Here is a 25,711-nt window from a genome sequence, read left to right on the forward strand (position 1 = left end):
GGACCCTTTTGGTGTTTGAATCCATTGAGACCTGGAACGCATCCATGTCACGTTAGCGTTAGCGTTTTAAACATGTTATAATTTAGCTATTGAAAAATAGCAGATCTACAAGCTCATAGCGCGCCACCGAGTGGCGCGCTATGAACTTGTAGGTCTGCTATTTTTGAAAAATCGTTAAAATGTGCCTCAAATCTTTCCGAAAATTGTCATGATTTAGAAAACTTTTTTTTTTAAATTTCGACGTCAGGCCTGAATGGGTTAAGCATTACCGTATGTTATACTTAAGCTATTGAAAAATAGCATATCTACAAGCTCATGGCGCAGCACCGAGTGCCGCGCTACGAGGTTGTAGATCTGCTATCTTGAAAATGTGGTGCAAATCTTTGAATATGTATACTTTCAGAGCGAATCTTTTTTAACTCAAATCTTTGCTTCTGGGGGGGGGGTCCCTGGAACTACATATTTTCAGATGGGGGGTCGGCGGTCAATTACATACAATGTTTCGGGGTCCTTGACATGAAATAGTTTGAGAACCATCGGCATAGAAACAGGTTTTTCAGAAAACTAGTGTCAGGATTTAGAAGCCTTTTTTTTATTTAGAATCGTCCTCGGGTTTAAATGGGTTAACACCAGGCTTTATGTCGTCTCTGTCGGGTTAGAAGTGGACAATTATTTGGGGGCCGTCTTGCAATATCCTCATCGGGCCCACATGTCGGGTACCATTGATCTAAATAAACCACGCCCCCCTCCCCTTATAGGCTACACAAACTCATTTCCTCTTTGGGTTATTGGTTTGCAGGGCCGCTTACAAAACGCACGCGCACACACACACACACACACACACACACACACATGGCGCACGCACACATTAACACTCTTGACTAAAACCAACCATGCATGAAATAATGGGGACCCGGAAACATACATAGGCTACAATCAAAACAAACAAAAAAAAAGAAAAAGAGAGAGAGAGAGAGAAAATAAAATGTACCGTAAAAAATAAATTAAGTGTGAATGTATAAAAACAGAAGAGAGGGCACGTGGGATTGTCTTCACTTCAGATCCAGGATGTCTTCTTCGAAGGTTGTGGACATGCCGAATGCACTGGCCACACCGGCCACCAGGGGGCTGTCCTCTCGCAGCACCACCCTCTCCGCCTCTGGCTCTGAACCAGACGATAGGGCTGCAAAAAGATCATGAGCATTTTAGTTCAGTCAGTGTGGTTCCCAAACTTTCGCATGTGAAGGTCACCCCCAAATTGACACTCATTTGAAAAAGGTATGCCAGGGACCCCCATGAGAGAAGGTTTTTACGACTCTAGCAGTGATTCTCAACGTGTTTAATTTCAAGGAGAGTGTACAAATGGAAGCAATTTGGTTCTATTTGTACACTCTGAGTTACAGACCTACAAGGGTCCATTTGGTTCCATTTGGTTCCAAACTATCATTTAGCTGGAAACTCCCTCAAGGACCCCTAGGGGTCCCCGAACCCCACTTTGGGAACTACTGTTTTAGTTCCATTAGTTATACAACATATTGCGACTAAATATTTCACTGTGTTTTTGGCTTGAACATTGAACACATATTACGACACTGTCCACCTCTGGTAAAATTGACAAAGTCCTGATTGAAAAGGATCGTGCTGATCCCTTTTAGTAAAATGAGTGTGACTTAAGCCAAAATAAGCAATTCTTTGGCCTAAGTCAACGGTTTTGTGACGTCAGTCAGTAAGTACATTGGCCTAGGTCTAAGGCTTAATCCTATTTCAGTTTATTTAATCATATTATGTTGCATAACTGACAAAATATCATATAGTTATGTTTTGGATCAGTTTAAAAGAATTCCTGAAAACTTAGGACTTAGGACATTAATTTAAGAAGGCGACGATTTATGTTTTGCCTTTTAGGCTTGCTAAACCAAAACTGCACTGGGCAATGACAAAAGATAAGGCCATAATATGCTTGATAATTGTATACGTAAGTTCCAAAAAAAAAAAAAAAAGGCAATCGAAAGCTTACAAGGCGTCGCATCATGAGGCAATGCATTGTGAGCTTGTAGATCGTCCAATTTCGTTATTTTGGAAAATTCTTGCTCATTTATGAAAAATTGTTTGGACACCAGGATGAAAGCGGCGAAAACGGAAATATGACTCTCTTCATTTCATCCAGCTGCAAAACAGAAGGATCATGCAAAGATAATTGTGGCCCAGGCGGTGGCGTAACCGTCTGGGCACCCGACTGGTGATCCAGTCGCAGTGTGCCGCGGGTTCGACTCCCGAGCCCGACACGGCCTTTACTGCATGTCTTCCCCCATCTCTCTCCCGTTTCTTGTTAGCCTACTGTCTGTCCCTTCAAAAACCAATAAAAGGCGTAAGCCGCAAAAAAAAATCTTAAAAAAAAAAAAAAAAAGATAATTGTGATTGGCTCAAATAATTAGTATTAGTATAAAAGTATAAACTGTGACAAGCCTACCAGACGAACAATGCAGCTGGATGTCTGCGTCCACATCAGTCGACTCCAACCTGATTGAAAAAAGATAATAACAATAATGCAATTAATGACAGTAACTCATGTGGATTATTACCAGTAAAGTGCCTGAGAGCGAGAAGCGACCTCGCCCCAAAAGGGCGAGGTCACGTGCATGCATCAGCCTAGGTGACAGCAGACTGCTGGGCGAGCGCTGGCGCTTTGGCATGGGGGGGTCAGATCAACATTATGGAATGAATTCTGTACTGGCTATATGGAGCGTGTCTTGGGTGTACAGGGTTTGATGTGGTCAGATCACCATATGGAATGTGAGAGCAGGTCAGCTCCATATATGGAGATCTAAGAGTGTACAGGGTTTGATGTGGTCAGATCAACATATGGAATGTGAGAACAGGTCAGCTCCATATTTGGAGATCTAAGAGTGTACAGGGTTTGATGTGGTCAGATCAACATATGGAATGTGAGAACAGGTCAGCTCCATTATTTGGAGATCTAAGAGTGTACAGGGTTTGATGAGGGCCCAGGTAGGGCCGGGCCTTAATTTTCGGGCCTGTTGAGAACTCTAGTTTTCGCCGGCTGCCGGGCATGCCTGCACTAATAACTTTGAGGCCCGTCTAGAGTTTAAATGGACAGGTATCAGTCAAAAGGGAGACATCAAAGAGGAAGGATGGATGGGGATGGATCAACATGCATGTGTGGAATGGCAGAACAGGTCAGTAACTGACGTGACGTGATGTCACGAGGCATGACCATATATGGGGCATGACTGACTGACTAACGGGAAGTGCACAATATCATAGTTAACTGCGACCTGTGGTCGCAATAAAAATAAAATAAAATAAAATAAAATAAAATAAAATAAAATAAAATAAAATAAAATAAAATAAAATAAAATAAAATAAAATAAAATAAAATAAAATAAAATAAAATAAAATAAAATAAAATAAAATAAAATAAAATAAAATAAAATAAAATAAAATAAAATAAAATAAAATAAAATAAAATATGTTTTTATTATAAAGCTCTGTTGTCCCTCACCGGTCACTGTTAGTGGACGTCAGGGCTCGCGCCTTGGGCTCCCCGTCACTGTTCTTCTTGAGGGACCTCCTCTGTTTGCTCGCGCCGCTGTCCGACTTCCCGCTGGGCTCCTCGGTCAAGCCTGCACCATATTCAACAATCAGGGTTCCACTTAGCTATTCCACTGGTTCTCACTGTACGTTTTCATTTCAAGGACCCCCCCCCCCCCAATGGGCTCTCATGGGCCCCTTCAGTGTTACCGATGATACTAATGAAGGCTCTGTTCCATTCTGGTCAAACTGTGCTGCTATTGTGCATGTTCACTGGCTCACTGGAAACACTCTGCTACACCAGTGGGTCTCAAAGTGTCTTTGAGTGGGTTCCAAATTACCCTGTGTAACTCTGAGAGTGGGGTCCAGTTGGTTCCATTTGTACACTCTCAAGAGTTATGGGGGTCCTTGAAATTAAAAAAGTTTGAAAACTACAGAGCCTTAATTAGTATCATCGATAACACCTGTGAAGGAAGTAGGGAAGCAACCCGGAAGTAGGAAGAGTGAGAAAATATATATTTAAGGACGTTTAGAAGATTTAGAACACTTTCCCTGGGGTCTTTATGTGTGTAATATGTGGTTTTAGATATTTTAGATTTTAGCAGTGTCCAATAAGATGTCACAGACACTGGGCTCACTTGGACTACACCTGGACTAAGGCCCAATCCCAATCCACTCCCTTGCTGACTCAATGAGCCCTTACTGACTTAGCTGCGCGTTCATGTGAAGTCTGCGAGGGCTTGAGGGATGTCCCATTTGAAATCGGTAAGTCAGTGAGGGCTCAGCCCCGCCCCTTTGCCAAAGTCAGCATCAATGCTGACTTTAGCTGACTTTGGCAAAGAAATTACCCACAGTTCATAGCGTTACCAGGGGAATGAGGGGGATCCTCCGAACGTCAATCATTTAAGTATGCAAATTAGTTATGTATCGCGAATGTCAACAAACACAATAGTGCTTTCTCACTGTTCTCAAAAGGAGACGGAATGGAAGGATAGGCTATATATTTAATAACAATAATAATAATAAGGGAAATATGATGACAAATGACTAATGAGCAAAGTAAAAGAATATGGAAATGCAATGTATAATGAATATTATTATATATGAATATTACAACCCCTATCACACAGGAAAGTGTATTTATGAAACTAATAATAAAACGATCAGCTTAAATACTAAAATAGACATGATAGACATGTCATGTAGGCACTGGCTGTGAATAAGGACAGTTTTTATAAAGTGATGCAAAGTAATGGCGGACTCATCTTCAAAGTGCTGTCCCATTCCTTTCACAACAATTTGGAGCCCTTGCAACCTCTCACCCTCAAGCACTTACAGCTGACGTCACTAAAGTCAATGAGGGTTCAGGGCTCAGGGATTGAGGGAGGCAATTGGGATTGGGCCTACATGTTGTCTACATGTTGTCTCAGTAACACAGCCCTCCCCCTATCCACAAGGAGGAGCAGTGCAACAAAGCATTATGGGAATTGTAGTCCAGGAAGGAAGTGAGCCCAGTGTCTGGACAGTGCTAAAATCTAAAATATCTAAAACCACATATAACACACAAAGAATCCAGGAAAGTGTTCAAAATCTTGTAAACGTCATTAACATATTTTTTTTTTTTTGCAAAAAAAAGGGGTCCCTTTAATGTAAACATTTATTTTTAGTTTGGGGTTTAGCCGGTTTGAAAATTTTTACCCAGCAGCTCCTTCCGAGTGCGGCTCGCCATCTCTTTGATCTCCATCCGAGAGAGAGAGAGTGTGGAGTGCGTGGCGGAGATGAGGGGCGCAGACGCCACCATGATGGCGAGAGGAGCGGTCAGCACCTTGTTGACCAGGGGGGACTTCAGGGGTCTCTCTATGCTGCGGCCCACCAGGTTGCTCAGTGGGATCTTGAAGATGTGCTTACAGGCAGCGTCGCCTGGACAAGAGAAAGTGGGAGGAAGAAAGCAAAGGGTTAACCCCATTTAGGCCTGAGGTCGATTTTTCAAAAATAGCAGACCTACAAGCTCGTAGCGCGCCACTCGGTGGCGCGCTATGAGCTAGATCTGCTATTTTAGTAGTAGATCTGCTATTTTTCAATAGCTAAAGTATAACATAATGCTTAGTTAAGGTGACAGAAAAAAAAAAGTTTGAGTAAACTAAAATAAAAAAGAGGACAAGGTGAACATTATAAGAGATGATGCAACGTAATGATGGATGGGTCAGGGTGAGAGAAGCTAAAGGAACAGACATGGTAGCCTATAGACCACTGGTTTTCAACCACCAGTGGTCCTCGAAAGGCTTCCAGGTGGTCCCCAGCTAAGAGAGCGTAAAACGAAACCAAATGGACCCGTAAGGGTCCATTTGGTTTCAATTTTACGCTCTCCAGAGTTACATTATTGTTAAACGTGAACATCTGGCATTACTAAGAAGTCTACACAATTAGAGAATTGTGGACAAAATCTTATCCAATGACAACAAAATATTCTTTGGTTTTGGGTCCGAGAGGCTAAATGTCATCAAATGGTGGTCCGTGTGTGGCTCAAATGCTGAATAAATAATGGGCCTTGATGTGAGAAGAAAACACTGCTATAGACAACGTGACAAAAGTCACAGGGAGAGAGCAGTCCATTTTGGACTGAGGTCGATAAAAAAAAACATTTTTCTGAAAAACCCGTGTTTCTATGTCAGTGGTGCTCAACCTTTTTCATGTCAAGGACCCCCAGAATTATCTCTATTGGGCCACGGACCCCCATCTCAAAATATGTTGTTCCAGGGACCCCCCCAGAAGCAAATATTTTAGTTAAAAATGTTCGCTCTGAAATATATCTTTTCAAAGATTTGCACCACATTTTAACGACGAAAAATAGCAGACCTACAAGCTCGTAGCGCGCCACCGAGTGGCACGCTATGAGCTTGTAGCTGCTATTTTTCAATAGCTAAAGTATAACATAATGTTTAAAACACCAAGAGGGGTTCCCGCCCAAAATGGGTTAATCATGATATCTCTCCACTCAGAAACCTTGTACAGTATGTCCAAAACTGTTACTTTTCAGAAAATGGACAAAAACTTTAATTTCTACTTTCAAGGGCAGTGGTTTTCAAACTTTTTCATATCGTTGACCATTATTGATTTGGTATTTGATGACGTTTTGCCTGTCAGACCCAAAACTAGATATAGAATATTTTGTTGTCGTTGGATAAGATTTTCTCCACAATTCAAAGTGATGTTGGTGGCATAGGAGAGACAAAAGATAACAATTCTTCTACATTCTCTAATTGTGTAGACCTCTTTGTAAATTAAGTAATGCAGGTGTTTTAACAATCTCGAGAACGTAAAATGAAACCAAATGGACCCATACGGGTCCATTTGGTTTCATTTTACGCTCTCAAGAATGCCACAGACGAAAAACAGTCAAGATAGGTCCACAATATTTATCCATAATGTATTTAATGATAGATAAGGGGTCAGGACAACGAGGCCTTTTTCGTGGAGGGGTCAGAATGAAATTTGGACTTAGACTGTTTTTCGTCTGTGGTACTCATGATCTATAAGGGTCCATTTGGTTACAAACTCCCCGTCATTTAGCTGGGGACCACCTGGAACCCCCTCAAGGACCACTGGTTGAAAACCACTGTTGTAGATCACCTGTTTTTTTTTGCCAACGTACAATATAGAAATGTGGAGATACAAGGTTTGTTTTCGACAGCAACTATTTGGGATGGAGCTCGATACCCGATATACCAGAAAAAAACAGACAACAAGCTTATTGAGTACCCGGGTATCAATAAGCTTTGGGCTTATCAAGCCTGTTATCGAGCATGGCGGTATGCCCATGACATCATATTTAACCCATTCTGGGCGGGAACCCCTTTTGGTGTTAGCATTATGTTATGCTTTAGCTAGCTTGTAGGTCTGCTATTTTTGAAAAATCGAAGAACGACTGACATAGAAACATAGCTTTTTCAGAAAACTGTCAGGATGTAGAAGACATTTTTAGAATCTGATCTCAGGTCAAAATGGGTTAAAGTAATCAAGACAAGATGAAGATCAAGAAATAAATCTAATCATCCATGCTGGCACAAACAGGTCGGTCTAAAAGTGTATCGATACCTGCCAAACCAAGGGCTTGTTCTGTTCCGGATTTGTCGTCTCCGGTTTCCTTTCCACAAAATAATAGAAAATGCTCGATAGTGGGCTCGATAAGAACCCGGCTCGATAATAAGCCCGATCGTTATCAATGGTGGTCGTTATCAATACAAAATGTACGAGCTTCATCCCTAGCAACGATATCCACTCATTTGCTAACCCCTTTTGGTGTTAGCATTATGTTATGCTTTAGCTATTGAAAAATAGCAGATCTACAAGCTCATAGCGCGCCACCGAGTGGCGCGCTACGAGCTTGTAGGTCTGCAATTTTTTTTAAATCGTGAAAATGAGGCACAAATCTTTGAATATATATTCTTTCAGAAGACTTTTTTTTTTTTTTTCTCTACGTCAGTCCTAAATGGGTTAAAAGAGTGCAGTTAGAATGACTCGAGTGGTGAGCTATTACGCCCAGTACAGAGAAACGCTCACACAAGACTGGCTGGGACAACATAATTACATCTCCACATGTGAATGTGCAATATACCTGAATCTAGACTGATTGATGAGCCTACATAATGAGATCATTTGTGATCGCATTATGAATGATCAATCGTCTCTATTTCAGCCAGCCTTAGTAGTAGCGTAATGTGACCACTCAGTGATGGCCATTTATTATCAATCATAGACTGTAATTATGCAATATATAAATTAAAATGAATATTGAGGTTAAGACAGTTAGAAAACAGAATTGGAATATAGCAATGGCTAAAACGGCGGCATGCCGGCCTGCAGTGCTCGATTGTGCCAACAGGGAGCAGTGTTATAGTTCTGCACCATTAAGATAGATTGGGAATGGTTGGTTCGATGGTTCTCAAAGTGTGTGTGTTGGGGGGAGGGGTGGTTTTAGATTTAGATTTCCAAATGGACCCTTACAGGTCTGTAACTCTGACAAATGGAACCAAATGGACCCTTACAGGTCTGTAACTCTGACAAATGGAACCAAATGGGCCCTTACAGGTCTGTAACTCTGACAAATGGAACCAAATGGACCCTTACAGGTCTGTAACTCTGACAAATGGAACCAAATGGACCCTTACAGGTCTGTAACTCTGACAGCATACAAATGGAACCAAATGGACCCTTACGGGTTTGTAACTCTGACAGCATACAAATGGAACCAAATGGACCCTTACGGGTCTGTAACTCTGACAAATGGAACCAAATGGACCCTTACGGGTCTGTAACTCTGACAAATGGAACCAAGTGGACCCTTACAGGTCTGTAACTCTGACAAATGGAACCAAGTGGACCCTTACGGGTCTGTAACTCTGACAAATGGAACCAAATGGACCCTTACGGGTATGTAACTCTGACAAATGGAACCAAGTGGACCCTTACAGGTCTGTAGCTCTTGACAGCATACAAGTGTCATCTCACAGAGCTATGGGGGGTCCTTGAAATCAAAAGGACCCCCCGAATAGCCACAGTGCATGGACACACACACATCACCGTGCGACTGAATCAATGGCGAGGCACCGTGGCGTACACGACTACACGTATCTGAAATGCAGTGGTGGAAAGTAACTAAGTACATTTACTTAAGTAATGCACACATTTTTGAGGTATTTGTACTTTACTTGAGTAATTCCAATTTCCAATGCTTTTACTTCTACTCCACTACATTTCAGAGTCACAATTTGTACTTTTACTCCAGTACAACAATTTGAAAACTTTAGTTACTACTAGTTACTTTGGGGATTTAAAATTTGATTAGAAAACATACATGAACCACTTCAACCAGCCATTTGAAAATAGCCGATCGGCTATTTTCAAACGATTTTGTGCACATTTTGAACTTGTGAAATGGGACATTCTGCAATATGAGTATTTTAACTTGTAGTACTTTAAGTACATTTTGATGCCGATAGGCCTACTTTTGTACTTTTACTTGAGTACATTTCGAATACGGGACTTCTACTTGTAACAGAGTACATCTACAGTACATTGCAGTATTTATACTTTTACTTAAGTCAAATATTTGAGTACTTTTTCCAACCACTGCTGAAATGTCGGCGGGTCACGGGGGTGAAGGAAAGCAGCACAGGGAAACGGAGGATTATTGGTATTATTTATGACAGGCACAGGCGGTGTGTCCGTCCGGTACCTGGGATGGATATTATTTATGACAGGCACAGGCGGTGTGTCCGTCCGGTACCTGGGATGGATATTATTTATGACAGGCACAGGCGGTGTGTCCGTCCGGTACCTGGGATGGATATTATTTATGACATATGTACAGGCGGTGTGCGTGTCCTCTCTGTACCTGGGATGGATATGTCACAAAGAAATGGCAACAAAACCAAATGGTATATAGGAAAGATGCATGCCATCTGCTGGAATATCAATTATTATAATCATATTCCACGCGTGTTTCTGGACCTGGGGGAGGGTTGGGGAGTAATTGTCCATCTCATGGACAAGTGCTACAGTATTGAAAAGTAGCAGATCTGCCAGCTCATAGCGCGGCTACGAGCTTGTAGATCTGCTATTGTTTTGTTTTGTTTTATCTTGAAAATGTGGCGCAAATCTTTGAATATATGTTCTTTCAGTCAGAGCGAACGGGGGGGGGGGGGAGTTTCCTGGAACAACATATTTTCAGATGGGGGTCGGCGGCCAATTACATATAATTGTTCGGGTCCTTGACATGAAAATGTTTGACTGACAAAGAAACATACAGTACTGTAGGTTTTTCAGAAAACTGTCATGATTTAGAAGACACGTACTGTAGAACTGTAGAATCGTCCTCAGGTCTAAATGGGTTTGGTGGGAACCCTTTTTGGTGTTTTAAGCATTATGTTATACTTTAGCTATTTAAAAATAGCAGATCTGCCGCGCTATGAGCTTGCAGGTCTGCTATTTTTGAAAAATCGTGAAAATGTGGCACAAATCCTGACAGAAAACTGTCAGTTATCAGAAGGCATTTTAATAAATGCCTAAATGGGTTAAATGAAATGAACATACATTGAAATAGCCTATCGTTGCTGTCGGGCAGAAACCTCCTATCTTCATATTGTAACTTTTAGTGGGGTTTTTGTGTGTAAATGAACGCCCTGCTTGATCATACTACAGCGTGGCACAAAAGTAGCAGATGGACAAAGTGTTTCACACTTGAGGTTTCCACCCGACAGAGACGAGATATATATATATATATATATATATATATTAGGGCATTCACTTCTAGTCATTTTTACTAGTTGACTAGTTGCTTAGTTTACTAGTCGACTAGTTGTTTAACTCGTTTTTTTTTTTGGGGGGGGGAAATAAATATTTGTACATTTCAAAACTGTGTACATTGGTGACTATAACTATAATCTACCTGATCTTGAGGCCTAAAAAATCGTGAAAAAAATAAAAAATAAAAAAATAAAAAAAATAAACTTTTGTTTTTGTATCAACTAGTCGACTAGTACCAGCAAGGTCGACTAGTGGATTTACTAGTCGACTAGTTGCTTAATGCCCTAATATATATATATATATATATATATATATATATATATATATTTATATACACATCAAGTGAAACATGACGTCCCCTAGGAGCAGAACATGCAGCCATAGACGTAGACGATGTGGAAGAACAAGAGATTTTTGTCAGCGCTACCTCCCCTACCCCCAGTGGTGGAAGTCCTGGCCGGATTCAAAATGGACTTAAAGTGCTAAAAGTAGAAGTATTCTTATAGCACAATATTTGGATCCAAGATAAGAGTGTAGTAGAGCAAAATTGCTGAAAATTGGAATTACTGAAGAATTTAACCAATTCGGACCTGAGGACGCTTCTGTGTCACACTGTCACCTTATAGCTTTTAACCAGTATAACCCTTATTTTAAACTTTAGCTGTTGAAATATAGCAGATCTACAAGCTCATAGCGCTGCACCGAGTGCCGTGCTACAAACTTGTAGATCTGCTATTTTTTGAAAAATCGTGAAAACATGTGCACATCTTTGAAAATTATATTATTTCCCAGCAAACATTTTTAACTCATATCTTTGCTTCTGGGGGGTGCCTGGAAGTCTAGAACAACATAATTTATATATGGGGGTCGGCGGCCAATTACATATCCTTTTTGGGGGTCCTTGACATGAAATAGTTTGAGCACCACTGATATAGAAACAGACATTTTTGTAGAATCTGATCTCAGGTCTTACCCCATTCTAGACGGGAACCCCTTTTGGTGTTCTAAGCATTATGTTATACTTTTAGTTATTGAAATATAGCAGATCTACAAGCTCATAGCGCGGCACCGAGTGCCGCCCTTTTAACTCAAATCTTTTGCTTCTGGGCGGGTCCCTGGAACAACATATTTTCAGATGGGGGTCGGCGGCCAAATACATATATTTTTGGGGTCCTTGACATGAAATATTGAGCACCTCACTGATATAGAAACATCAGGATTTAGAAGACATTTTTTTTAATTTCGACATCGGGCCTAAATGGGTTATTAATTATAATTGCAGTACTTGAGTAGATGTACTTGGTTACTTTCCACCACTGCCTGCCCCCCCCCCCCCCCCCCCCCCCCACATTGTGCATTTGGACGAGCACTTTGGATTGGAGAGAGGGCTGACAAAAGTCTCCATGGCGACGGTGCAATCTGTAAATCATGCTGCGGCAAACGTGTCTTCTCCTCTCTCTCTCTCCCTCTCTCTCTCTCTCTCTCTCTCTCTCTCTCTCCCTCTCTCTCTCTCTCTCTCTCTCTCTCTCTCCCTCTCTGTCTCTCTCTCAGTCTCTCGCCCCTTTACTCTCATCCGTGCGCTTTAATGCGAGACGACAAGTGTCGCTCGCGCCATGCATTTCGGCCGAGGATTCGTTTCGTCGACCCACGACAAAGTACTGATTTAGCGCTCTTTGTCTGTCGTCATCGCATTGCCGACATCCGCTCTCCTCCACGTGTTCTTCTATCATCCCTTCAACCATTACGACCGGGAAAGCATCGGTGTCGTCTTAGATTTCTACAGATCTACAAGCTGTGAACTTGTATATCTGCTATTTTTTGAAAAACAAAAACATATATAGACATTTATGGAATGGGTTTCAATGGGTTAAACCCTATATAGCCTATACTTTATTGACTACACCAAGGGCCCCATCTTACGCCTTATTAAATCTTTGCCATTTTTATACTGTTTTTGAAAAACATTTTCAAATAGTTCAACTAGCCGATCTACATCGACACGTCGTGAGCTTGTAGATCGGCTAGAACTATTTTAAAAGGTTTTTCAAAGAATACGTTTAGGGACTAAGGGGTAAGGGGTGGCCGCAAGATATATAGATAGCCCCAAATCTCCTTGCCTAAATCATCTAAATCTACAAGCTCACAACGTGGTTGCGTTGCGACGCGCCGTGAGTGTCCGGCGCCAGGATTCCATGGCGACATCATCGAGCTACAAGTATTACGTGTTACTCCTCCTCATGCTTTTCATTTGGCACCTCTCCTCCTGCTGCCTTAAGACGTCAAGACCAGGAGGAGGAGGAGGAGGGGAGGCGGAGGGAGGGAGGCGGAGGGAGGGAGGGAGGTGGAGGGAGGGAGGCGGAGGGAGGGAGGGAGGTGGAAGACAGAATGTTCACTTAACATTCAAACGACGTTCAGTCAACATGCCGCCTTAGAACAGAGAGAGAGAGAGAGAGAGAGAGACAGACTGTGCGAGCAGCGTGCAGCAGCAGCGAGCGGGTGTGCATATTGTGAACCTCCCTCCCTCCCTCCAACCCTCCCGCAGTACCTTCAGCATCCTTAGACATGTACAGGGAAAGCTTGGTACCGTAGGGGATCCGTATAGAATCTGAACCAAGGGGACGAAGAAGAGGATTACACACACACACACACTACAAAACGACACACAAAGAACAGTATGCGCATGCAGGTATAAACTCCACGCGCACGCACGCACACGCACACACACGCACACACACACACACACACACACACACACACACACACACACACACACACACACACACACAAAATAACGATCGTCCCTTAAGTGCACAGATCATAGGATCATAACGGTTCGACACAAGAAATTGACAGTTAAACAACAAAGAAAATGCTAAGTAGAATTCATTTCCCAAAGCAGTTTATATATTTCACACCACCTCCACCACCACCTCCACCACCACCACCTCCAACACTAGCTACAGTGCATACACACACGAAGAAGTGCACCCCCAGCAGCCCCAGCTAGCTAAACACAGCAGTGGCAGCCAAAGCCTCCACCCTGTCAGCCTTAATGGAAGTGGTAAATAAAGCATTCCCTCAGGAGCTAGAGAGGAAGAGGCAGTGTTGATGGAAGCGGCGGGGAAGGGAAGACACCCGTAAAAAACAGGGACGCGTCCATCGACGCCGTCGGGCGGCAACCTCGTATGTTGGGACGGGGGACGGGGGACTAAAACTACGACGAAAATGTTCCGGCGACTAACATTTAAGATCGCTGTCGTCGGATGTGCGCCGCATTTTCAAAAAGGACTTTTGGTATTTTGCCACTAAAATCTTCACTTTAAAAATGTATACTGTATATACTGTAGCCTATTCAACGATTTTCACAGTCTATACAAGCAATATTATATACAATATACAAGCTTGTTTGTAGATCTGCTGTTTTTGAATAGCTAACGTATAAAATAACGGTTAAGGTGGTTACAATCTAAAATGACACACAGGAAGAAAACGTAAGAAGAACAAAAAAGTGAAATATGGAGATACGAGGTTTCTGCCCCGACGACAGCGAAGATTATGTTTGTCCCGTGTCAGACGCGGCCGCATAAATCTAGAGGAAAGGAACGGTATATATCCTAATTAGTATGAAGGAGAGACTGCTAGAGCCTCAGACGAGGGGCCCGCGGGCTGCTGCTGGTTGGTATCGATTCGGCTTCGTTCTTCAAAGGACAGGCGAGCCGTGAGGTGATTAGCGTTTGCCGTGCCCTTTGTAGCGAGAGAGAGAGGATTGACGCGTGGACTAGTTTCCGTTTCAGCCGTCGAGGAACAGACAAGGTGGCGCGACGCGTCGTCAGCATGCAGGTCGTTTGTTTCCGCGCGCACACACACACACACACACACACACACACACACACCGGCACGCAACATGGACATCAATCAGCATGAATCCATTTAGGACGGGAACGTCCATCTCGCTTCAGCGTTTAACCACTTTAACCGTTATTTTTTAACTTTAGCTGTTGAAAAATAGCAGCTGTTTTGGAAAAGTCGTGAAAATGTGGCGCACATCTTTGACAGCAAACGTTTTTAACTGATATATTTTTGCTTCTGGGGGCGGGGGGGGGGGGGGGGGGGGGGGGCCCTGGAACAACATATTTTCAGATGGGGATCAGCGGCCAATTACATCAAATTTTTGGGGTCATTGGCATGAATTAGTTTGAGAACCACTGATTTCAGAAAACTGGAAATTTGGAAGACATTTTGTAGAATCAGTCCTAAATTCTGGGCGGGAACCCCTTTTGGTGTTTTAACTAAGCATTATGTTATAATTTAGCTATTGAAAAATAGCAGATCTACAAGCTCATAGCGCACCACCGAGTGGCGCGCTACGAGCTTGTAGGTCTGCTATTTTTGAAAAATCGTAAAAATGCGGCACAAATCTATGAATATAATATTCTTTCAGAAGACTTTTTTTTATTATTTCGACGTCAGGTCTAAATGAGTTATCATTGAAGTGTCCTGTGAGGCTTGGAGGCATGGTAAAGTGGGGTCATAATGTATACCCATGACTTTTGAAGGAGACATCTATTAAGCCCATTTAGGCCTGACGTCGAAATAAAAAAAAAAGTTCGCTCTGAAAGAATATATATTCAAAGATGTGCGCCGCATTTTTACGATTTAAAAAAAAATAGCAGACCTACAAGCTCGTAGCGCGCCACTCGGTGGCGCGCTATGAGCTTGTAGATCTGCTATTTTTCAATAGCTAAAGTATAATATAATGCTTAGTCGATTCAGTTATATATCGCGATTTTTTAATGCCACGATATCAATATCGAATCAGAATTCAGAATCTAATTATTTTCTATATTTATGCATTTTTTGTTTTTTTTCATGACAGAAAGACTGACTGACTGTTATCTGGCTGCATTGAAGTGTATGATTGAACTTTTCATGGTCTATTATATTGTTTTAAAATTGTTTTAAAATGTTCTAGTATAATAAAAGAAAAGTAACGTGGGAAAGAAAATCGCAATAAATCACAATATCGAATCGAATTAGCAATATATTCAAGAATCGAATCGGCACCCTATAGGTATCGATATCGTATGGAATCGGGAGGTAAGTGATTCGTCCCACCCCTACCGTCTATGAGCATATCATTGACATTACTCTCATAACAGGATGCCACCCGAAATGTTTAGTTGGGATAATACTTGGCTATACTTGAAGGTCGTGGCGTAATTTACATTTAGAACTTGGTTGTTATTAATATTCTTTATAAGTGATGCACCCAGTTCACTCCACTCGGACACAGCGGTTTGCTGGCGTGTTGAGGGAAGCGACAGTCGCTATCCTCCTCTCCATAGGCCGGTGGTTTCAAGGGTGGTCCCCAGCTACAGAAAATGAGTGTTAACCGTTTCCGTACATAGGACGTCGCCACACGTCCTAGGGGTCCCAATCGACGTGTACATCCAACGTCCTCACACGTCTTAGCGCATCCTCAATGATACGGGGCGAGATAATAATATTCTAAATGTTTTCCTTTTTTTTTTATTTGTCAGTTCGCCTTTCGGTATGCTACACTCTAGGCAATTGTTAGCTTACCATTGACTTAGCCGTTAGCGTGGCGGAAAGAATGACTCGTCTCTCCTAATCCAGCTCTCCGTGGTGTTGAACGGATCGATATACTGGCGCTTCATTTCTGCTCCTCATCCGTCTCTCCCGCAAAATATGAACGCTTTTTGGATCATATATCGTATAAACTAAAACGATCGCAATGTAAGCTAGCTATGTAAAGTAAACTTTTTTTAGTGGATTGTTTCCGGGTCGTGGGTTTCCGAGTAAAAGCGTCCATGTCTTTCCGGCACCCCATAGCTCCTATTTTGAAGGACTTCCGGCACTGATTGTGTTAAAGAGCCCATCAACAGGAAATGGACATTTCCTGCTGAGAGCAGTTCTTCTGGGAGGAGCTAAACACTTAACACCTTATAACACACACACGGTGAGTTTCAGCGATAGTCAGAGTCACTGATGGACAGTGATGGCACACTACACCAGTCTTCTGCCATATGGTACACCGGTCTTCTGATGCTATACCCTAGAGTGCATTGCCATCTTTTGGCTAAAATGACACAGCCTGTCTAAAATTATAATTTCACTGCCTTTAGTGGACCCTCACAGCCCTTAGCAGACCAAACAACATTTTGAGGGGCACTAGGCCCCTCCTATGTCCAGCTTTTAGTGTGCGTGTCTAAACACCAACTTTGTCCTAACACAAACATTGAATGCCATTGATAATGCATGGCCATTTTTACATCATTGTCCCAACACAAACATTTAACCCGTGTCGTGTCGCAGCCTGAAAAGGTTGAGAACGACTTGGTTTCTGGATCTTACCGTCACCGAGCGGCGAAGGGAACACGGGCATCTCGTAGCCCGTGGGCGTCTGTGGAGAACTCTGGGAGCTGGTGTCCCGGGAGCTGCAGTTGGAGGCGGAGCTCACCGGAGCCGAGGACACGAAATAGATGTCCGACTGGAAACAGACAAAAACAGGTCCCGCGAATGTTATTTAATTCACCCAAAACATACATTTTGTAACCGGGGATCATATAGTTTCGAGAAATGAGGCGCAAATCAAGCTTGTTTTGAGCCAAAAAAAAAACAAGAATCCGAGATATTACGATTCTAAAAACTGCGTCCCCCATAGACAGCATAAGCCAGCGGAATTTTCGTTTCCGATTTTCTTCGGGGGTGTTTTTTTCATCGCACCCGAACCGGAGTCTCACGAGCAGTCGAGCACGTAGAGAAAACGGTTGTGAACCCTAATCAATTTATGTTAAAATAGGTGTCAAAAGGTGAACAGAAGGTGCAGAGGGCGTTTGGACCAGGAGGCATCAAAAAAGGCGATATTGGCGGTTCATGAGTTAATGGAAGATGCCTCTAAACTTGTATTCTATTGGTAGTTTACTAGTTTCAGATACGCTTTAATCTTAAAATAACTAATGACCGAAAATAGCCGATCTACAAGCTCTGCAATATGTATTTCTGCTATTTTCGCTTGCTGACATGCTGGCTTCTATGGAATCCAAATGACTGGAATCAGTCGTTTGCGACTGAAAACTTTAATCTCTGGTGCTCTCCGGTGGAGCTGTTGCCCTCGCGACCCGACTACGGATAAGTGGTTGAAGACGGACGGATGGGAACCCGTGGTTTTTTTTCATTCAACCAAGTAGCCTGTAACATAAACATGTCTAGTATTATGTCTGACATTTGTACTAACAACCAAACCAAACCGCTTGGATATCAGTGGGAAATTCGACTGAAGTTATTACCATGATGCTTCGATAAGACATACATGGGAGTCTGGAGCACACCATGTACTAAGCACGACTTGCCCCTGCCCATATGGCGGTCGCCGTTGACGCATCGCCAGGGCGGTATATCTACTACGTGCACGTCTCTCTGCGGTTAGCTGTGCATCACAGTGTTGGCTGAACTACACAGTCCCCTGAGTCATTTATAGACAACACACCTGCTGTACGTCGATCTACACCATCGGATGTATGTTACACACACATACTGTATTTCCAGAAAGAATCATTTCCATCTGCTCTTGCTTGTACCATCTTACCGCTCTATCTTCGATAAGCTGACCATTGATTCCACTGAAAGACTGTGATATAGTCTGGACGTCCCTCGGACATCACTGATAACAGAATTACGCTGAAAAGACCGTGGCGTCCATAGATACCAGAATTTCCATGTGGCAATAGTACGCATGGTAAAGCGGCTTCAATTACCGTATGTTTATTCCTTGCTCCCGAAAATGGAAGAGAACAAAACGAAGCGAAACCCTTGCTGAGCCCTACATTGTGCTGTTCAGAGGACAAGATAATACAAAAAGAAAGTTGTACACAGTACGGCCTCTTCTAGTCTATAGAGGGTATGCACGTGACATCATCATCAAACCCGGAAGTTATGCAGGAAGTGGCCAAAAAAACCTACTTTCTGGCCTACATACATCCATGATTGCATTAAACAACGTTAAACAATGTTAAACTCACTTTGCATGTTGCTTTGCCACTCGATGTGCCATTCACTTTAAGCATGCGCATACCCTCTATTGTGAATATCCAACACAGTTAAACCCATTTAGGCCTGAAGCCAATTCTACAAATGTCTTCTAAATCCGTTGAAATAAAAAACGTTTGCTTTAAAAACGCATGTTTCTATATCAGTGGTTCTCAAACATTTTCGTGTCGAGGACCCCCACAATTATATGTATTTGGCTGCGGATTCCCATCTCAGAATAGTCGTGCCAGGCATCGCGACGTGGCCAATAAAGCATTTCCAGGCCGCCCCCTCCCTGCAGCCCAAAACGTTGAGAACCCCTGGACTAAAAATCAACTGTAGATTTAGTCGACTAAAATCGTATGATATTTACAGTAGTCGACAAAACTAGACTAAAACACTAAAACATTCCAGGTGACTAAAATGTGACTAAACCTAAATTAAAACCATTCAAGAGTCTATGGGCTCCATTTTCGTCACCACTAAACCCCATATCCCTAAACTTCTTTGCCTTTTTTTTTTTTTTTTTTTTTTTACTATTTTGAAAAACATTTTTGAATAGTTCAACTAGCCAATCTACATTGACTTGTTGTGAGCTTGTAGACTGGCCATTTTAACTATTCAAAAATGTTTTGCAAAATAGTAAAAAAAGGGCAAATCAGTTTAGGGATAAGGGGTTTAGCGGTGACGAAAATGGAGCCCTATGACTAAAACAAAAATCGGGTCTATACTGACCCGGGACGCGGTCAGCTGGAGCTCCGGGACCACGGCTGTGTAGACCAGGTTGCCGTTGACGACCAGTCGAATCTCAATGGAGTCCGTGGTGAAGGCCAGGATATAAGGGAATGCACAAACTGTGGGGGGAAAAACCACAAAACGACGCTAACATTATCAGAATTTGCTGGGGATTTATTGCTGTATTCAGACAGGACCGTGAACAGAGAGACAGGAAAGCACCAGGGGATTTTTATGATATCCCATTTAGGCCTGATGTCGAAATTTAAAAAAATGTCCTGAAATACCTATGTTTCTGTATCAGTGGTGTTCACTCTGTAATAATATATTCAAAGATATGAGGCACATTTTCACGATTTTTCAAAAAATAGCAGACCTACAGTAGATCTCAATAGTAGATCTCAATAGCTAAAGTATAACATAATGCTTTGCAAATCTTGCAAAATCTTGCAAATTGCCAATCTACTTGTGAGCTCGTAGAGCGATTTATATTGTGCCAAATGCTCACCTAGAGACACTAGGGTTTATGTTTGTGTTCATATGACTGCATTTTTATGTGCCATAAAAGGAACCTTGAACACACAAGCGCACACACGCACACACGCACACACGCGCACACACACACACACACGCACACGCACACAGTACACACGCCGTTACCATGGAGACATGCAGCTGGGGCAGGGCGTGGCATGTTGTCAGTGCGTGGAAAGTAACCAGGTACTGTACATTTACTTAAGTACTGTGCTTAAGTAAAATCACTTTAAAATTCACTTGAGGATTTCCAATTTCCAATACTTTTACTTCTACTCATCTCAGAGGCAATTATTGTACTTTTACTCCACTACATTTATTAGAAAACCTTAGTTACTAGTTACTTTGTAGATTTGTATTATTATGACAAAACATACATTAACCACTTCAGACCTACGTACAGTATAGACATTCCGGCCATTTGAAAATAGCCGATCTACAAGCTCACAACGCGTCACATTCTATACATTTGAAAACTTGAAATGAGAGCACAATGAGTACTTTTACTTTTGGTACTTAGTAAGTAAGTAAGTACTTAAATACATTTTGATATCAATATTTTTTGTACTTTTACTCAAGTCAGTTTTGAATCCTGGCCCTTTACTTGTAACGGGAGTATGTCTACAGTGCAGTGCAGTATTGATACTTCTACTTATGTATAGAATGTGAGTACTTTTTCCACGACTGCGTGTTGTTTCCGCAGCAACCTACCGATGGCATTATGGTGTGTGGTTTACCGATCAGAGGACCCCCACCCCTGACCCCCTACTCCCCTCCCCTCCCTGATGGAAAACAGCGGAGAAAGCTGACGTCACTATATTGAGAGCGACGCCCCTCTGCACTGTAGTTTCACTCCCACTCCTAGACCAGGAAATGTCCCTCGTTTTTTGAGCCGTAAAGCACGCGGAAATAAAAGTATGGGTATATACCGAGGCTATTGTCGTGGTAAACCTACCGATGGCGTTGGGCATCTGGTTCCAGCTGAAGTGGAAGTCAGAGGCGTTGGCCTGGATCATGGGCGTGGAGCCGTTGAATGGACACACTTTCTTGTAGTAGCAGATATCTGCGTGGGACAGACACACAACAATAATGGCTGGTGCTCAAATCTGTCAAGAGCTCCCAAATTCAAGCTATAGGCTAAACAATATTCATAAACATAGGCATAGGCTAAACATATCACGTAGGTTATTTTTTTAACACATGCTGGGGATCCCCCCGGAACCCCTTCAAGCGCCCCCCTGGTATTTCCCGGACCCGGCTTTGAGAACCACTGGTTTACATGTGTAAACCTGTGGTTTTCATTTTATTCAAGAAAGTTGTAGTGGACGATGTGGCAGACTTAAAACGTGTGGCTGTGATGTTAAAAAACAATGCCACCTGTGCGAATTGAGCGGTGCAGTCTGCTCAACAACACCGTTGTCAGGCCGCAGTTATTGCGAACGCAGTGAGCACTAACTATAGAAGATGGCCTAAACTGTCTGTGTGTCTGTCTGTCTGTCTGTCTGTCTGTGTGTGTGTGTCACGCTGTAACACCACTGGCCCGACACCAGAGGGCGCAGCTGTATCACACACAAAAAACACACACACACACACCAAAAAAACGTAACTTAAAAAAACAAAAACAAAAAAAGACACACACACATTCACACAAACTAAAAAAATAACTTAAAAAACAAATCTGAAAAAAACACTTTAAAAAAAAATAAGAATTAAAAAAAGATAACTTAAAAAAAACCCTTAAAGTACGTAATTCTAATTCTAATTGTTGTTATTGCAATTTACGATCTGCGTTCGCTTCCCGCGTGCGCGCGTCTTACTTGTAGCTATACTGCTCAGTGTGAATGGACTGCTCAACAGTGTGTGATGAATGCGACCTCAATCAGCTGCAGGGGTCAACGGGTCGTACCCCAAACAGACAGACATACAGTACATAACAGACGTACAGTACACACACGGCCAGTCATTGGAGCGATTATAGGCACTGCTCACAAATGACCCCAAAACAGTGACAGTTGGAGGAGAGACTCACAGTTGTAGCACAACAGTAGACCGGCTTCACCGTCTTCATAAACATCGATGGCTGCTACAAAGTTCACCTGCAAAGCAAAACACAACTCCGGTCAAAGCTCGGTGTCCACATCTGTATCAGCTGAGAACCGAAAGATGCCCAGGACCCAAACTTAGATTAACAAGAAATTATCACATAGTGATATTTGTCAGGTGAAAGAAGTGCTGGTTTCTGTATTTAGTGACGAACGCTCCTCTCAACCGGCCGGTCTCATCATAACATCATAACATTACGTTACATAACATTGGGTGTCTCTAAAGATTCCTGTTACCTGCTTCCTGTTACCCGTTTCCTGGTCATGTGACCTGAGTAACCAATACATGACAGCAGCGTGTGTGGCAGCCAATCAGGACTAAGACTTTTTTTATAATGTGCAAACATGTGGAATGACAAATAAAGTAAACCTTGAAACGTTTATGTTTTAATTACTGGAATTCTGCTATAACTCTCAATTATTTTAAATCAAAGCTGAAAACCTTTCTTTTTATTCATTTTTGTATTCATTCCTTATTCCTTATTTAATGCCGGAAGTCCTTCAAAATAGGAGCTCTGGGGTGCCGGAAAGACATGGCCGCTTTTACTCGGAAACCCACGACCCGGAAACAATCCACTAAAAACTTTTACTTTTACGTTTACTTTACATTGCGATCGTTTTAATTTATACGATATATGATCCAAAAAGCGTTCATATTTTGCGGGAGAGACGGATGAGGAGCAGAAATGAAGCGCCAGTATATCGATCCGTTCAACACCACGGAGAGCGCCCTGGATTAGGAGAGACGAGTCATTCTTTCCGCCACGCTAACGACCACGTCAATGGTAAGCTAACAATTGCCTAGAGTGTAGCATATGGTAGCCGAAAGGCGAACTGACAAATAAAAAAAAGGAAAAAAATTCAGAATATTCTTATCTCGGCCCGTATCATTGAGGATGCGCTAAGACGTGTGAGGATGTCGGATGTACGCGTCGATTGGGACCCCTAGGACGTGCTGACACGTCGGATGGACGGAAACGGTTAATCGTTCAAGAAAAAAATAAAATAAAACCTATTTAGTCTTATTGGACTGAGTGAATTATAATTTTTGAGGGGCGCTATGCCCTCCTACGTCCAGCTGTGAGGGTTTGTGTGAACACAAACATTTCAGACAAAAGTGTGTAAACACAAACACTGAAGACAAAAGTGAGGACGCAAATTGCGATTGGCCAGAATGAGAGGATGTATGACGACGTATGATGGTTTATTAACCCATTAACTATTGAAAAATAGCAGATCTACAAGCTCATAGCGCGGCACCGAGTGCCGCGCTACAAGCTTGTAGATCTGCTATTTTTTAAAAATTGTGAAAATGTGGCACAAATCTTTGAATATATATATTTTTTCACAGCGAACATTTTTAACTCAAATCTTTGCTTCATGGGGAGGTCCCTGGAACAACATATTTTCAGATGGGGGTCGGTGGTCAAATACATATAATGTTTGTGGTCCTTGACATGAAATATTGAGCACCACTGATACAGAAACATGAGGTATTTCAGAAAACTGTCAGGATTTCGAAGACATTTTTTTTAATTTCGACGTCAGGCCTAAATGGGTTAAAGGAGAAAGGGATGAAAACCAGATCACGTGTTGTGGTGCAGCTGCCCATCCAGCCACTCCCCCCAGCTGCCCATCCAGCCACTCCCCCCAGCTGCCCATCCAGCCACTCCCCCCAGCTGCCCATCCAGCCACTCCCCCCAGCTGCCCATCCAGCCACTCCCCCCAGCTGCCCATCCAGCCACTCCTCCCCAGCTGCCCATCCAGCCACTCCTCCCCCAGCTGCCCATCCAGCCACTCCCCCCAGCTGCCCATCCAGCCACTCCTCCCCCAGGTCCCCCACTCCTCCCCAGCTGCCCATCCAGCCACTCCTCCCCCAGGTCCCCCACTCCTCCCCCAGCTGCCCATCCAGCCACTCCTCCCCCAGCTGCCCATCCAGCCACTCCTCCCCCAGGTCCCCCACTCCTCCCCCAGCTGCCCATCCAGCCACTCCTCCCCCAGGTCCCCCACTCCTCCCCAGCTGCCAATCCAGCCACTCCTCCCCCAGGTCCCCCACTCCTCCCCCAGCTGCCCATCCAGCCACTCCTCCCCCAGGTCCCCCACTCCTCCCCCAGCTGCCCATCCAGCCACTCCTCCCCCAGGTCCCCCACTCCTCCCCCAGCTGCCCATCCAGCCACTCCTCCCCCAGGTCCCCCACTCCTCCCCCAGCTGCCCATCCAGCCACTCCTCCCCCAGGTCCCCCACTCCTCCCCCAGCTGCCCATCCAGCCACTCCCCCCAGCTGCCCATCGAGCCACTCCTCCCCCAGGTCCCCCACTCCTCCCCCAGCTGCCCATCCAGCCACTCCTCCCCAGCTGCCCATCGAGCCACTCCTCCCCCAGGTCCCCCACTCCTCCCCCAGCTGCCCATCCAGCCACTCCTCCCCCAGGTCCCCCACTCCTCCCCCAGCTGCCCATCCAGCCACTCCTCCCCCAGGTCCCCCACTCCTCCCCCAGCTGCCCATCCAGCCACTCCCCCCAGCTGCCCATCCAGCCACTTCTCCCCAGCTGCCCATCGAGCCACTCCTCCCCCAGGTCCCCCACTCCTCCCCCAGCTGCCCATCCAGCCACTCCTCCCCCAGGTCCCCCACTCCTCCCCCAGCTGCCCATCCAGCCACTCCTCCCCCAGGTCCCCCACTCCTCCCCCAGCTGCCCATCCAGCCACTCCCCCCAGCTGCCCATCCAGCCACTTCTCCCCAGCTGCCCATCGAGCCACTCCTCCCCCAGGTCCCCCACTCCTCCCCCAGCTGCCCATCCAGCCACTTCTCCCCAGCTGCCCATCGAGCCACTCCTCCCCCAGGTCCCCCACTCCTCCCCAGCTGCCCATCCAGCCACTCCTCCCCAGGTGCTGCCGACTGGGAATTAGAGTGTTGTTGATTCAGACAAGATGCAGCTCTGTAATCACACGCTAAACAAAGAGGACAGGCGGGCCAGAGGTCTTGGCCGTCTCAGATGAAAGCAAAAACATAAATATGTCTGTGTGTCTGTGTGTGTGTGTGTGTGTGTGTGTGTGTGTGTGTGTGTGTGTGTGTGTGTGTGTGTGCATGCTTGCGTGCGTGCGTGCGTGGGCAAAAACTTGTGGCAGATGTCCCCACCGGCTTGGTAGCATTTGAGAAACCCTTTATACTCTATTAAGACCTGAGGGAGATTTTTACAAACGTCTTCTAAACCAGTATTTCTTTCAAGATGTTTAAAAATAATTTCAAAATTAGCAGATGTACAAAAGTCATGTGGATCTGCTATTTTTGAATCACCAACTGTAAAATGACACTGTTTTATGGGTTGTTCATGTTTCTTTGACTTAAGCTCAATGACTAGGGAAATATTCAGGTTGTGATACATCAGGATTAGGAATGTATACGTTAGATTTACGGTCTGTAATCTAGGCATAACAATA

General features: G+C 43.8%; 2 protein-coding genes across 6 annotated transcripts in view; both read right to left on the bottom strand.

Annotated features, from left to right (window-relative positions):
* LOC306939671 (carboxyl-terminal PDZ ligand of neuronal nitric oxide synthase protein) overlaps positions 1 to 25,711 on the bottom strand; it is a 450,703-nt gene that overhangs the window by 176,994 nt on the left and 247,998 nt on the right. The window lies entirely within an intron of this gene.
* Positions 79 to 25,711, bottom strand: part of garnl3 (GTPase activating Rap/RanGAP domain like 3) — a 157,345-nt gene continuing 131,712 nt past the window's right edge. For 4 of the 5 annotated variants that reach the window (XM_079524321.1, XM_079524322.1, XM_079524320.1 and 1 more), the window contains 9 exons: positions 22,205 to 22,271; positions 21,131 to 21,238; positions 19,642 to 19,760; positions 17,233 to 17,368; positions 13,403 to 13,462; positions 5,251 to 5,472; positions 3,524 to 3,644; positions 2,471 to 2,520; positions 79 to 1,183 (listed from right to left, as the gene is read on the bottom strand). In XM_079524321.1, coding sequence (XP_079380447.1) covers positions 1,053 to 1,183; positions 2,471 to 2,520; positions 3,524 to 3,644; positions 5,251 to 5,472; positions 13,403 to 13,462; positions 17,233 to 17,368; positions 19,642 to 19,760; positions 21,131 to 21,238; positions 22,205 to 22,271 — 1,014 coding nt within the window. In that variant the 3' untranslated portion in view covers positions 79 to 1,052. The remainder of the gene's footprint in view (positions 1,184 to 2,470; positions 2,521 to 3,523; positions 3,645 to 5,250; positions 5,473 to 13,402; positions 13,463 to 17,232; positions 17,369 to 19,641; positions 19,761 to 21,130; positions 21,239 to 22,204; positions 22,272 to 25,711) is intronic. The other variant, XM_079524323.1, reaches the window with a different exon arrangement.

The sequence above is a fragment of the Electrona antarctica genome (genome assembly GCF_951216825.1).
Source record: "Electrona antarctica genome assembly, chromosome: 16".
Taxonomy (NCBI): Eukaryota; Metazoa; Chordata; class Actinopteri; order Myctophiformes; family Myctophidae; genus Electrona; species Electrona antarctica.